The sequence below is a fragment of the Pholcus phalangioides genome, unplaced genomic scaffold (genome assembly GCF_987345545.1).
Source record: "Pholcus phalangioides strain wild (caught in Gottingen) unplaced genomic scaffold, Ppha-v1.0 ptg000003l_1, whole genome shotgun sequence".
NCBI lineage: Eukaryota > Metazoa > Arthropoda > Arachnida > Araneae > Pholcidae > Pholcus > Pholcus phalangioides.
The window spans coordinates 29880559-29896634 of NW_028301596.1; the positions used below are offsets into that span (position 1 = coordinate 29880559).

Consider the following 16076-nt stretch of genomic DNA (forward strand, 5'->3'; position numbering starts at 1 on the left):
AATGGATCCGAAAAATCTGGTAATGAAAATGAGGAATTTAAAACAATGGAGATGGGAAGAATCCTAAGTTACAAAGAAAATGAAAGAAATGGCTTGAACGACAGAAGAAGACGCTGATCCTATTCAACTAACGTATTTAAGAGGAATCTGTAATATGGCACAACTGAAAAGAATGTCTTCTTTGAAGCAAAAAACAATCGAAAACTTTTTTGCTCAAATTTTAATCCCTGTAGTTCAGAAAATGATGGAAAGAGAAAAAAATCAAAATCATAAGAAAGACGAAAAAAAAGTTTAAAAAATAATTAAACACGGCAGCATTAACAGCTGCCAGTCCTAAGCCTGGATAAATTGTGCACACACACAATATTTTTTCAATCTACCTATCCACTACTAAATTTGAGAAAAACAGATTTACTGTATTAAAAAACCGTTACGCATAAAAAAAAAATATATATATTTCAAACATTTTAGTATAGTCAGGAACATCCCTCAAGTCGCCTGTCCAATTATAGGAACTAGGGCCGGTCCTGACAGGTTCGGATAATCGGAGCTCTACTGTATTTAGATATGCTAAAGTGCATTACAGCAACACACGTACACATCACTCACAATTGCCTAACAGTAGTCAGCAAGCACCCAGGTTGACCATTTTCACTGGTAATGTTGTTCTATGGTTTTTACCACTTTTTCACCACATAATAATGCTCGTAAAGCACTTTTAAACTATTGCCATGGTAATATCTCAAAAATAAATCATTTTCATGGTCATATTAGTGTTCGCAGATCAAAATCATTTAAAATAGTATTATATTTTCAAGATGGACACTGTTTCATTGTTGTTCAGTGATACCACCCATAAAACATATCTTTTCAAATATTTACCATGGTATTACCTCCAAAATGATACCCAATAAAACTTTTCATGGTGATTTGTGTTCAGCAGGTCAAAAGCATTTGAAATGGTATATTTTCAATCGAATGTAATTTCATTGTCATCCAATGTTATTTTTAATGACCCATATTAAAAATAATAAAAAGCTCACTTTATCTTTCAATAAAATTTCATAGGTTGTCAATAGAACATTGAACTTTAGTCTTTTATTTCCAGGGTGGCACCATTCATAATTTCGGATCTGAGAGTTAGAAAAAAAAATTCAAATCAATTTGAATGGAAAAAAGAATTTCCATTTTAATCAAAGATATAAAATAAAATATTGAGGAGAATAAATTTTGTCAAACAACTATGGATTTAGGATTCAAAATTAAAAAAAGAATGCATCTAAAAACACAATCATTTTACGTTTGAGTAATTGAAAAAAATCTCGACTGAGAAATTCACACCTACCATTTCTCGACTGGAGATGTCACCAACATATGTAACCACATTCAAATCGGGACCCCACTGCTCGAATTCTCTTTGCCAGGATGTCATCGTAGAAAGTGGCACAACAAGCAAAAAAGGACCATACAATGAATGATGGTGGAAGAGATAACTCAAAAAACTGATTGTTTGAATTGTTTTTCCCAATCCCATTTCATCAGCAAGAATGACACTGTTTTCCCTACAGGAACAGAGAAATAATCAGGCAAGACATGGCAAATTAAAAAAATTCACTAATGTATAGTTGACCCTTGGTATTCACTGATTGCATATTTGTGGTTTTTGTATTAGCTGTCTCTTTTCCAGTTTTTTTGGAAAACACTGTTGAGATAATAATTCTTCGTATTAGAACAAAATATATATTATACCTGTTAAAGAAACGTTTAAAAAATCCCTCCTAAGAATATTTTTTGTGCTTTTAAAAATATTTAAAGAGACTTGTTTAAATGTTTCTAAAACTGAAAAACACATTTTTGCACTTTCCCATTTTTATGGTGTCAATGAATCTACAGATACATCATGAATTCGATCAGCCATTGCTGTAGCTACACTCGCTATTATAGAGCCCTGGATCCCATGTAGAAAATGCTGTTTTTCTAAGGATGCGATAGAAAAAGTATGCAAGTTATGTGTTGCCATAACTTACATACTATAGCCGTCATTATTTCATCTATAAATCCTGAGAATTAGGAGGCTAGTTCATTATGAGCAACACAGCTTTCTAAGTTTGAATTGACAATGGATTGTTTCCATGAATTAGATCCATCATTTATAGAAGAAACAACTACTAGACATTATGTTGTTCATTCCAGAAAGTATAGCATTGAATCACTATACCTCTCCCCCCCCCCTTCCCTACTACATCCACACAAAAAGAGCAGATACAGTACTCTCTGTAATCTGGCACATATCAGACCAGGATTATGCCAGATTACTGAGAGGTCTTTGAAGAAAAAATGCATTCAAATAATTTAAACCCCTGCATGCAATTTTTATTAACAAAATGCCAAATAAAGCCACAAACGAACTGAACTTTGTATATGAATTTCGAATATTGTATTTTTATAGATTTACTGAAATGAGTCCGCATAATGAATTTTGTGCATTTCTTCCATAACAAAAAAAAAAAAAATCTGAATTAGGTTTGGTAACTGCATTATTTCATTGGAATAAACAAACTGGGGTTACACGGGGCATATTGCTTGATAAGGTCAATCAACTTCCCGCCTTTCTCAAACTTTATAACAATCTTATTTTTTTTAACAAGATTTAATGTTTCATGATTTCTTTCGACTGCAATGACATGCAGACACAAGAGAGACAACAGAGATGCAGACAAGACATTATCATAAATAAAAGATACTCAGAATCAAATCGAAGGGAAAAAAAACTATAGATGCGATGGGTGGGTTACAATACAGAATATTATGTAATTACCTTTTTAGCACAATGTACAAAGCAAAAAATCCAACGATGTTCGCTAAAAATATACCAAACTGAACACCCCAGACAGCTGTTTCTGGGCTACTATAGCCCCTTTGTCATTGGAAAAATAAAATGATCTGTTATTGCACAGGTGATCACCACTTAAGACTTCAGAAGGGTTCTGACATTCAGAAGGGAGGGTAGGACATTCAGAAAGGATCTTCACCCCTCCACCCATGTTTCGTGGAAGCGCTCCACATTCACATAAACTCTTCTTTGGTTAACAATGTTTTCAGCACCTTATCTTTGTCCAAAATATGGTCTCAATAATTAAATTTACCCCTTCCTACCACTCCACCATCGATACATTGTCTCACAATCATAATCGTTTCATCATTATCACTATCTTTCTCTCTTCCATCATCACATCACGTGCAGGCTTCGATCCGACCACATGCTTTCATTTAAGCCAGTCGCCTGTGCTATTACAAGTCATTTCATTTCTCCACTGACAAAGGGGCTATAGCAGTCCATAAACATCTGCCGTATGTCAAGTCAATGTCAGTTCAATTTGGTATATTTTTAGCAAACATCGTTGGATTGTTTTTGTACAGAATATTGTTCTGTATTGTTTTCTCTAAACAGCAGGCACATGCAGAGACATGTGGTGACGTTTTCTATTTCTTCACATCCGCAAGGAGCCCACAACCCTCGTAGAAAATATATTTATTGGGAGCATATAGTATATATAGTCCCTTGAGATCACACACACACATAGCATATGGCTTTTTTTAATTTGTCTTCCTCATTGTTTGTCTTCATGTTTTTTTATCTTGTTCACATATTGGTGGAGCATGTTTTTCCTGCAAAAAAAAAAATGGTCTGGCGAGAGAACAAAATAACCGGCAAGTAAAAGCAGGATTATACTGGATGGGATTATTAAAGCACGGCCGGATATTGAGTCTACTGTACTGTAAAAATTAGATGCCTGGTTAGGGGTTTTAGGGTTCAGGTTATTTGTAGATTTTCTATATTCGCTGTCACCCCGGAACATAACCCCCACGAACACAGAGGGATGACTGTACAAATTAATATTGAAATGTAGACAATATTAAAAAAACTTTTACGCTGAATCTATGAACACACTGGTTTTGACTGTTGTGATGAATTCATCTGATAAAATTTGAGCAAATATATTTTTTTTTAAAAAAAGAGGAGAAATTTAGAATGAAAGGCAAGACTATCACACCAGTTATTATTTTTTTGGGAGAATTTTCAATTGATTGACAAAATAATATGACAAATGTTTTTATGAAATTATTTAAAGATATTAGGAGAGAAATTTTCTTTATCTACATACTTTCCCTCCAAAGTTCCTAATCGGACTCTTTCTAGGCGGCTGATATGACTAAGGTCCATTTACATGAGTTTATTACATGAGTTAAGTGATTAAACAGTTAACTAAATTTTAATTTGGCAAGTGCTCTAAAATCTATCCCAATGTAGGTAATCAAGTAATGAAAATTTATTGGATAAAATGAGGCTATGCCCATCGGTGAAAATAGTACCTACTTATTCGAAAAATAGACCTGTTCGTGTTCCACTTTCTACTTGGCCATTAAATCACTTGATCACATACCAACTAAATCTATGTAAGCTGCCCTTAACATCTACATACATTTTAAAGAACTTGACGACTTAAAATTCAGTTAAGTACGACATTATTTAACCCATGTATACAGGCTTTTAGACTGGCATAAAAAAATTTATAATTCTGGTATTGGGTGATGAAATACATACTTGCACCAGGAATGTGATAGCCAATTAAGACCATCCAGCTGATAATCTCTTAGTACTAGAGTTTCGGTGTTACCAACATAATCTGGTTGAGACTTCAGAGGGATAAATTTTGGACGGAATTTCAAAACCTAAATATAAACAAGAAATATACAGAACAAATTTTTAAAAAATGGATATGCATTTATCGTAAAATATTTAGATACAAGTCCAATGTAATTCAACTTACTGAATCCAAATAAATTTAAATAATAATTTATAATAATAACAATAATCTCACATAAATAAATTGAATGCTTTGAATGTATTAACAAAATTAAAAAACAAATGATAGAGGGATATTAAATATAAAATATAGCAACCATTCCTTAAAATTAGCAACACACCTGGCCCCTTTATCTATATATATAAAATTGATTTTCTGCGTGTGTGTGTGTGTTTTCTATACAAATCTACAATTTTAGATTGATCGTCACCAAATTTTGCATATATACCAAATGGGACCCGACTTGAACGATAGGCTACTTTAAAATTTCGTCAGACCAGGGCAAATGCCCCAAATGGGCCAAAAAACTGTCCGGCAACAATGGTTTTTGGGCCTCAACAATCACTTTCCGAACGTTTACTTTGGTTACCGTGGTTCCCTAGCAATGCGTTTCAGACGTGTATATGCCTTTACAACGGTTTGTCACTTCTTTAATCCTGTTAGTATATGTATAACAGTGTATGCCTTTATAATGGTTTGCCACATTTTCAATATACTCTCAGTAATGAGGCTTTTTGAATAGACGTCATAATCATCATCAGCATTGCTTTGAAAGTCAGGAAAAGGGTGATCCTCATAGAAATCAGTGCTAAAATTGTCGATTTTACTGTAGAAATGCGGAAATTAGTGGGATTTTCCGCCCCATCAATAATTTTAAAAATTGTATTGAATTCTCAATTTTTGAAATATTGAGGTCGCTTAGACATATACGAAGCCCAGGAGATTAAATAGGAAGTAATTAGTCCCGGACCTACTTTTGAGTTAGACATTCATGCAATAACATTGATTTCAACCATTTATTTATGTCTTCTGAAGCATGAAAAATAATATCTCCGTATTGTCTATTAATATTCAACTGCATAAATTCATATAGTTTAGGATGTTTTAAAACTAATTATAGGCCCATAAAATACATCGAAGAAATTTCACAGCTTCAATTAAGCATTTTTGAAAGCTGAAACAGGCAGATGGATAAATTAAAGTTCAGGAGGGGGGGGGGGGGAAATCGAAATACCTAGCGCCCCTTAAAAAAAGGAAAAAATATATATATTCGTTTCTATGTTTCTTTAAATCTAGATTTGTTTATTTCATGAAGTCGCTCAGGAAGTCGTCATATTGGTTAACTTAGACACAGTTTGCATGTCCCTCAAAGAAAGAGGGAGATATCACGTGATCCAAACAGCCTCATGGAAGAAAACCCGGGCAGCGCCGGGTATTATAGCTAGTCTTATATATAAATGTGAAAGTATGTATGCTCTTTGTACAAATCTACAGTTTTAGACAGATCGTCGCCAGATTTTGCATATATACCAAACAGGTCTGGGATTGAACCGTAGGCTACTTTAAAAGTTCGTTCAAGCTGGGAAAATGCCCAAAATGGGCGAAAAACTATCGGGCAACAATGGTTTTGGGGCCTCAACAACCACTTTCGGAACGTTTACTTTGGTTACCGTGGTTTCCAACAATGCGTTTCAGACGGGAATATATATGCCTTTACAATGGTTTGTCGGACCTTTACTTCTGTTATTATAACAGTTTATTCCTTTATAACGGTTTGCCACTTTTCCAATCCTCCCAGTAATTGAAGAAAACCCCTGGAAGAGAGCCGGGTATTTCTGCTAGCCTATATGCAGGGTATCCTGTAAGTGATAATGCGGCCTTTATCTCATCAACCACCCATCGTATAGGTATAGTTTCAATTTAAAAAATGCTCAAAAGGCGTTTGAATAATATTCACTGCACAAGCTGGACGTATGACATCGCTGACAAAACTGGGAATAAAAATGTTCAACGCCAACTGATGAACTCAATGCTTGCCTCAAATCATTAGCACTCTGGCACGAAGTTAAAAAATTACCATTATCCACCAACGTGCGAGTTCAACTGCAAAATGACTCAGCACTGCTATCATTTTCACATCAGTTGACCAACCAGTAGACCCAAGCACTGGACCGATTACGTTCCCAAATGGATTTTGCCAGTTGTTAAACTCAGTTCAAGAACTTGCAGACAAAGTCTTCCCAAACATTCAACAAAATGACCAAAACCATGAGTGGCTTTCTGAGAGGAGGAGGAGGGTTTGAAGGTTGCTTACGTCATCAACCAACCCCTTTTGAAGATATGAAATATTCTAAGCTGCTGACAAAATTTTGCTGACATGGGGAAGGTCAGTGTTTTGGTCACTTTTGCTGACAAGGGGAGAGAGGGGATCAAAAATGGCTGAAAATCTGCTTACGTAATACTTGAATGGTCCCCATCCCAATTATCACTGAAGAAATGCCATTCACTTTAAAGCTATTACAGTTCCTGATTCGTTTAACTTTTGTCATGACAATCAACAAAGCGCAAGGCCAGTCGTTAGCAGTGGCAGGTATCAACCTACTTGAGCCCTGTATTTCCCACGGACAGCTTTTCGTCGCCTGTTCGCGTGTCGGTAATCCCAAAAATTTGTACATCTACACACCAGATGGGAAAACAAAAAATATTACGTATCCACAAGCGATTGCCTCAAGTTTTTAATTAAAATATTTAAAAATAAAAGTAATTTTTTCTTACTTGATGCAGAAATTTTTTTGATCAAGAAATAATTAATAAGCTATACGTATATAAATTTTTTACGGGACGGGCAACGTCGCCGGGTATCACCTAGTTTTAAATAAAAATGGTCCCATTTCTTTCTTGTATTTTTAACAAAACTTCTACTCGAATTTTTATTCTCTACTGAAATCAAGCTGATTATTATGACTATAATAATGACATTTCACATATTTTAATCCATCCTGATTTGCAGTAGCACTCATTCAGAATCATTCACAATTTTTTGGAGAATTTAACAATGGTTGAAACATTATCAGTTTTGGTATAAGTAAAGTATCAGTTTTGGTATAATATCTGATGACAATTGACAATTTTCTGTATTTTTTTCAAGAAAACATGTTTACTTTCAAATTGCATGAACGGAGAGATTTTCTTTGGGCAATTTCTCAATTTCTGCAAAGCATATTTGAGGATTTTTAGAGATTTTCCTACAAAGATACAAAAAATCAAGAGAATCTGGTTTCCAGATGGGAAGATTTTGATAAGTCTAAAAAATTGGAAGGCTTCTGGGTAAACTGGAAGCATAGGAACCTACAAATACGATTTGTAAAAAAATAATTTACATACCTTGCATACTTTACTCGGAATTTTTTGTGATTTTATTCTTGAATGGTAGTCATCAATTTCATGTTGAAATTTTTTGCTGATAACACTACCTTCTTCCCATGTACATTCTGAGTAAGGAAGCCCAGCCCATTTGCAGAAATATTCAGTTTCATTACCAGCACCACTCTTCGAAGGCCCATGATCTAAACATTTCATAAAGAAATAAAAAATACCAGTTAATTTTATCGAAACTAGCAATTTTCAAATCAAACTCTTCAATTTTTTTTTTTACTATAATGTTTTGAATCTTTTCCCCCCACAAAACAATTTTACAAAGTGTTACGGTAAAAGCTCGAAGACGGGTAAACTTTAGGTTTTACTGGTAAGACCTAGGTTTAACCAAAGTGAGTTAGTAAAAGCCTGAAATGCACTTGTTTACACATTTTGACTTTCAACAAGTCAACACCCATTTTTAATCAATCAACCATCACAAACTGATGGCTTATGACTTATTTTAGTCCCTGATAATTATATTTATGCCATAATTATAATCAATAAATATTTATGTATATTATTACATTATTATGGCAACAACAGTGAAACCTTGCTACAACGATACTTGATATAATAAATCCCTCTACAATGATGTTTTTTCAAGTCTTATTTGGAAATGTCTGAACTCTAATGTTAAACTAATTCCTCTCAATATAACGACATAATTCCTCTTCAACCATATTCTTTTTTGGTCTACAGATTATCATTATATCGAGGTTTCACTGTATTAATAATTATAATCAATTGAAAATTTACTAATGAATGCTGCTTATTAATTAATTTTAGAAATTAATAATTGTAAGTATTTAAGTAAAGCTTTTTTATTTTGTCAGACAACTGCTGCTCAAACTTATTTGCCACTATTAATTAATTGTAATTAGTAATTTATTAAAATTATTAATTAATAATCTTGTAAAAAGCTTAATCAGCACATTGTTTACCAGTCACGAGTTAAGCATGTTTTTATACTCGTACACAGCCTGCTCAATGTGCTTGCTTCTCCTTAAAAAAAAAACGGTCTACAACATTTTAAAAGATTGCCACAAACCTATTATTCTTTCCAGGTTCATATGATGTTGCCTCAGTTCTTGTTCCAGTTCCTGCTTACACTCAAAAAATTCTACATCTTCAGGAGATGCTTCACTCTTCCTACAAATCAGGAAAGAGAAAACAAGTAGAAAAAATATTTTATAAATACTTGTTTCAAGAATATGCTAGGTCACTGACACTTTAGATTCAATTTTAGTTAACTATTCAACTGTCTCCCTCTATCTATCACTCCACCTGAGGTCCATTTGCTGAAGTTAAAGAGGCTACTAATGTCTCTACTTCAGTGCCTAATGCCACAATGCGTGGAATAAGGAAAGCAGGGCTGTGTCTCCAGTGGTGCATGTGGTAGCACACTTGCCTAGTTGACAAGAGGATATGGCTTTGATTCTCGGTGGAAAACAAATGACTTCTTTCCAAGTTTACCTCAGAAAAAATTAATTTCCTTAATCATCTTCAAATCAGGGGTATATAACACATACAGAGAACTTTCCCCCATGCACCAATTCATTAAAAACTTATGAACTGGTGCAATTAAGAGGAATGTTGATGAGGTGCATATGCACTCTTCGTAGGTTATATTCTAATCACAGTAGTTTCATACATTGAAACTCAGTGAATACCAAATGATAAATTTTGTATCAGCATAGGGAAAGAAATATAAAATGTTGTTTTCTTTTTCCCAATTACATTCATGTGAAAAAGTCACAAAATTAATAATTCAACTGAAGAGTACTTTCAATTTTTTTGATAAGAATAACATTACCATTGTCTAATTTCATCTTGAAGTTTTATGTACTTTTCCAATTTTTTCAAGCCATTCACTTTCTGTTCTTTCAGTGTCACTTCAGATTCCCACGTATTATGCAAATAAGACCATCCCTTCCATTTGATGAGATATTGCTGTTCTTTTTCTGCTGCATTTTCATCATTCGGATCACCAAAGTCATCAACTGTGTAAACTGTTGTAGCTCCACCAGTTGCTATTAATAATTTTTTTTTCAAAAGAAATCAAACCAAGTTCATTATATTTCAACCAGACATGTAAAACCAAAAATTTTCCTCATAATCATATTTGATTATAAATAATGAATCCGAGCTACTCTGCTTGAGACACAGGATTTGATCCCGATACCTTCCTCAAGTCACATTCAAGTGGAAACATACAGGCCTTGGAAAAAGAACACACAAACTCTAGTCGTTTTTGATGAACACCTTTCTCGCCCACAGGAGGGTATATTCTTACGATGATTCTTTAAATGGACAATTGAAGACTAAACTGCAGGCTTTATTAGAAATTCTTTTACAAGATGAAAGGTTATAGAGAAATAAATTTGAAGTGTCTAAGTTTCCTTGTCTAAAGCATCTTGCCAGCATAACAAAATTTGTGAATATTACAAATATATGTATATTAGCAGAGCTATCTAACACTGCCCTGCAAAAACCAGGCATTATTTCCTAATGAAAATTCAATTACCTGAATTAGACAAACATGATGGTAAAAATTGAGAATGACCAGCATGATAGGATGCCAAGCAATGGTTTCGTGGCCGAGTGGTAAGATGCTTGTCTTCCACTATGAAGGTTACCACCGAGGTCTACGGGATCGAATGAGCATAGAACGTCCAAATCAAGTTCTTTAGGTACCGAGGCTGGGGTAACCACCAATAGATTTGTGCTTCCATTTCCCTCCCAACTCCACTGGTTGGAAATTGCTATATGGCGATATATGACTGGAGTTGATGTGCAGTAAATTAGCATGATAGGGAATCACTGACTTTTAGAATTTTACCATGTTCAAATAGTTTGAGTTTTATTCTTTCTTTTACTTCTGCAATTGTGTGAATTTTTACTAAAATCTCAGATAGAATATACATGTACCAAGCCTATTCATTCATGTAGAGTTAATTGGAATTTTGATGAGTAGACTGGAAACAGTAGAATCGTGGAGTGTCTTTGCGTTACTCATTGATTAGTTGTTTTGTTTGGAATAAGCAGGCCGAAAAATTAAACAGCTGCACAGTAGAACATGGTGTTGAAATATAAAATCAAAAGCATATTCCATTTCCAAACATCCAAAACAACATGAAAAATATTCTGGTTCAATGGATAAAGCACCACATAAAGCCAGATGAGTGTTAATGAAACATTGAAAATTTATAATGGAAAAAGATATTTCATGGGAGTATGGAGGAATGCCAATCAATCTGCTTCATGACTAATGTTGCTTCAATAGCCAAAAGCTGCTTGAAAGAAAATTTTAGCTGATCTTGTTCTAAGAATCCACGAAGAAAACCTGATAGACAATGCTAAAATGAATATGAATTGGGCCTATTTAACAAAAAAGCCAATTCAGCAAAACCTCAGTGATAGTATGTAAAAAGCATATATTCATACATATACTGTATTCCATACTAGATTTATGATCATCAAAGTAAGCCCAAAAACAAAATGTTTTGCACTGTTGTACAATGAGCCCTTAGCTGACTGGAAATGTTCTGCAGTAAAAATCACCACCCACATTCATCAATTCATTAGGAATTCCGCAGAGGAATGTGTATGAGATGCATGTATTGTCAGGTAGTAGTAGTAAAAATCACCATGTTATTGTTTCTACACTTTTTGTTAAAATTCTTCCAGATTGATCTGCAGTAGCACTGTGATGTACATAGCAGATTTCAACATATTCTGCTTTGCGGAAAGTAAGGAATAAGTAAATAAACTATTTTCAATATTTTTACCAAATTTTTGTTTTATACGTAGGAACACACATTACCTCCTTTTTTGCCAATTCTGTGATCAAGTACTTTTTCTATAGTTTCAGCATTTTCTTCTTCCACAGGATTTTCAGCATATTCTACTTCAATAAGATCTTCTGACCCAGTTTCATCAGCACTTTGCTCCTTGTAACTGAAATGAAAAATAAAATTAAGGCTACACAAGATCTAAAAGATTTTTTACAAAACTTGGAAAAAAAGAAGAAGAAAAAAAAACCAATAAGCATGTTGGTTACATTCAGCCAAACTTAACCGATATGCGTTATCAAGCATTTATATTTTAATCCCAGCCTATATAAAAAAATCAAAATAATATACAATAGGACCTTTCAAATCTGGACCTAGGTGGGTCCAGATTAAGAAATCTTCCGGATAATGAATCAAATTTATTATTCATAGACCATTACTAGTTATCTATAGAAAAAAAATTACTTATTCATTGACATTTTTTGTAATCATTGCTAGATATATAACACCTTTTGTTTCTGAAGATCGTGTAAACTGTAGATTTTTAGATTTCCTGTTCTTCACATAATATTTGTACTAGTGCAAAGCATTTTGACCTCAACTTTCTCACATGTTCATAACACATCCTTTGCATCTTGCACCTACCACATCACTCAATGTTTTCACCGGGTTCAAAACTTCACTTAGATAACACCAGAAAAAAATAGAGCGCTGGAAAGTTCCAAAAAATTAAGTTTAACTGTACAGTACGGAAATGAAAACAAATTGTTTCATCAAAGCTGACTTTCTGACTAATCACATTCATTGCGACACACAAATGCCATCATTCAAGGTGAAACCAAAAGCAAAATTCTGTGACATTTTCTCATTCGATAAAATGAACCATGCTGGACTTTCTTATATCACTGGTTCCCAAACTGTGGGCAACAACTACCTAGGAGGTTTGGGTTAATAAAATAGGGGGTCTTAATGAAAGGAAGAACATGAATGAATTTACAAAATAAAAACATTTGATAAAAAAATCAATTATTTGAAGATGTCAATGCATATACACACATACAGACATGCCAACATTGGCATGAAGCCTCTCAGTAGTGCTGAATGTTGAGCTTCACCACGATGGGGGGAGAACAACCCCTCCAACCATGGGCGGAGATATGGAGCAATGCCCCCAGCAACAAAGGTGGAGTTGACTCTGATCTAATGTATATGTGCATATATGAATTACAATCATCATTGTGCACCCAGCAATAATGAATGCGCCCCCTAATTTTTTTTATTTACTAAATGTAAATAGGTGCACAAATCAATATTTTCAGCTCTCTACAACGTTCTTAGGAGCTCCAATGCACACTTTCAGAAACACTGGTATTCTTTTCAATTCAGCCTAAATGTTGCATCGCAACACAAAGCGAACGAGTCTGATGCCATTGTGTTGAAGAGAGTTGCCATTGTGCTAAGAGAAGAAAAAAATATTGAATTCCACAGCTTCTCCAGAGCCTAGATTTAAGGGGAAAATAGAAAATCTTTGGAAAATCATAAGAAAATCTGTGACCTTTAGTCAAATTTTGTGACCTTTTTCTTATTCCATGACTTTGTGACTTTTCTGTGAAGGTACATACCCTGATCATCGTTTCCCAGAAGCCCAAAAATTGCAGTGAACACCAACAAATGTACAAAAAAAGAAATAAAATGACAGATGTATTAGAAAATTCTAAAATGGAATTTGGGTAAAGAAAAACATCATGATCTCTCCAGTTAAAAAAAAAAAAGGCCAAAGTGTTTGGATTATGAATTTGGGAAAACCTACTGTATTTTGCTAACAACTTACCTCACTTTCTTTCTTGTTTGTCTCAAGGTCACCTTTTTCTCATCATCACTATTAGAGTAATACGATTCATCAGAGTCTGAAGATAATCTACTTTTCCTATGCAATGGTTTGGCTTTTTTACTGGGTGCAGCTTTTGGTTTCGGTTTTTGGTTCACAATAGCCCTGGTTCGAGGAGGTGGTTTTTTTCTGGCTTTAAAGCTTGCATCACTTTCACTATCACTATCCGAGTTATTCCATTCTTGAGAACTGTAGATCAAATGAGATACACATATATATTTATTATTGTATAAAATTACACTTGGAGTAATGTATAATTCTTGCTTCTATGCCTTTTATGTGATTCTAGTTACAATAAAACTTTATTATTTATAACATAAGTTCGCCCTTGGTATTCCAGGGGTCTGCATTCACAGATTACATATACCACGTCGTCGTCCCCCCCACACTAATACGATACACTTTTTCTACTATTAAAAAAACAGTTGCCAACACTCTGCAATGGACTTGTGTGCATGCATGCGTGTGTGTTCAAAGCTGGCTCTAAGGCTCTAAAGAATCTATTTTTGCTCTTCAAATCAAAATAAAATACAAAGGTATTGACAAGTTCCACAAAGACAAGGACAAGTCAAGGGATAGTCAAATTCTGCATAGATTCAAGTTAGCAAAAGTGGGTTCTGGATTACATAAAGCTATTTGGCTCAAGTACTTTTGTAGTGGAAAAACTGATGGAAAACCAAACCTAACACATTTCTCAAAGATATCAAGAAAGCATATTGAAAATAAAATTTATACATCTCAGCAGGCGGGAACTGATGGAAAAGAATATTTACTAGTAAACAGCCAGCATCTAGCTTCGAGACAGGAAAAGATAAAATTAGCCATAATTTCAGGCAACACAATAAGGGACACTTAAGGACTGAATTATCGGGATGAATAACTTTTATAGGAGGGTGCAGTATTATGGAAATTATGTAAATAGTAATTATTTATCATTTATTATGTCTTTCACCTGTAAATAATCGGTGTAACATTTCTCTGTAAATCTCACCAAATCAATGACAAACTTGGCATGTTTGGGGAACATAAATATTACAAATGTTCAACTTGGAGAAAATCTCATGCTCAAACTGTGATGGTTTTAATCAAGGTCCTGTCACTGTCTTTAAAATCATGACATTTTCAGAGCCAGATTTCTAACATATTTTTAAAAACTTTTAAACAACAGTATATATTACAATTACTGAAATATAAATGGATGATTATACATAGACTTCAACATTCTAGAATGAATATTATCTTTCTTACTCTTTTCTCCGTCTTGTTCTTTTACTTTTTTTACTCTCACTGCCTTCTGAGTCCTAATAGGAAAAAAAATTGCAAAAATGCTAGTCAAACTGGATTATGTGAAAAAAATCAAAGAGTTTACAAGTAAAAGCTGCATCAATGCATTACAAATATATATTGCCGCCTGACAGTCGAGTGGTTAGGGAGCTAGCCTCAGACTGTGTAGGTCAGCGCTTGAATTCCGGTTAGGGCATTGATGTCTACTAACACTGACAAATTCCCCGGACAGATTATGCTGTTCCCTTGGGAAATGTGTGAGGATCACGTTATTTAAAATAAAATAAAAAAAAGAGGGAATCAGAATAACATGAAAAATATTTAAATACATAATTAGAAAATTATTAAAAAATATGAAAAATATACCAAATATTTAGTGGAGAAAGGGAAACTGGTCGGGAAATTCGCAAGCAAACTATAGCATATGAATTGTTAAATCACTGATCAAGAGACGAGATAAATGTCAGTCTATAATGCTTGGTTAACATGTCATTTGAATATTAAATACAGGGGTTGGACAAAATATGAACACCTGCGAAATGAGACAAAATCTTTATTAATAGACTGTTGGCCCTCCTTTTGCATTAAGAAGAAGGCAGTCAACATCAGAGGCTTGTGCTGGCGTTCTCCAAACATAAACACGTCCGTTAGTCTGGAATAATGTGAATGACAATTCGTCTGACCAGATGACATTCTCCCATTGTTGTTGTGTACAATTCTTATATTCGTGACGCCATGTTCGTCATTTCAAGGCATTGCATGGTGTCACCAATGGTTTTGGAATAGCCGCTCTACCGTGTATGTTTGCTGCATACAGTTCACAGCAGATAGTTTTTGTTGATACACCTTCCTGTAGAGGTGTGTTCATCTCAGATGCTATCTGGGATGCTGTTGTCTTGTGCTTTCTGGCCACAATCCGCTTCAAAACCGTTCTGTCTCTATCAGTCATCTTCAACTTTTGGCCACTGTTATGGCCAAAAGTTGAAGATGACATCATCTGCATGCTTGGCAGATGATGTCTTTCTCTGTTTTCTATAGGCTGTCATT

General features: G+C 34.3%; 1 protein-coding gene across 1 annotated transcript in view; it reads right to left on the reverse strand.

Moving 5' to 3' along the window:
* Positions 1 to 16076, reverse strand: part of Chd1 (chromodomain-helicase-DNA-binding protein 1) — a 95784-nt gene that overhangs the window by 54091 nt on the left and 25617 nt on the right. Inside the window, exons 5-13 of the mRNA XM_089247456.1 lie at positions 14994 to 15046; positions 13689 to 13934; positions 11890 to 12023; positions 9880 to 10096; positions 9115 to 9215; positions 8034 to 8215; positions 4607 to 4734; positions 1346 to 1562; positions 1044 to 1133 (exon numbers count right to left, since the gene is read on the reverse strand). Of these exons, the coding sequence (XP_089103582.1) occupies positions 1044 to 1133; positions 1346 to 1562; positions 4607 to 4734; positions 8034 to 8215; positions 9115 to 9215; positions 9880 to 10096; positions 11890 to 12023; positions 13689 to 13934; positions 14994 to 15046 (1368 nt within the window). The remainder of the gene's footprint in view (positions 1 to 1043; positions 1134 to 1345; positions 1563 to 4606; positions 4735 to 8033; positions 8216 to 9114; positions 9216 to 9879; positions 10097 to 11889; positions 12024 to 13688; positions 13935 to 14993; positions 15047 to 16076) is intronic.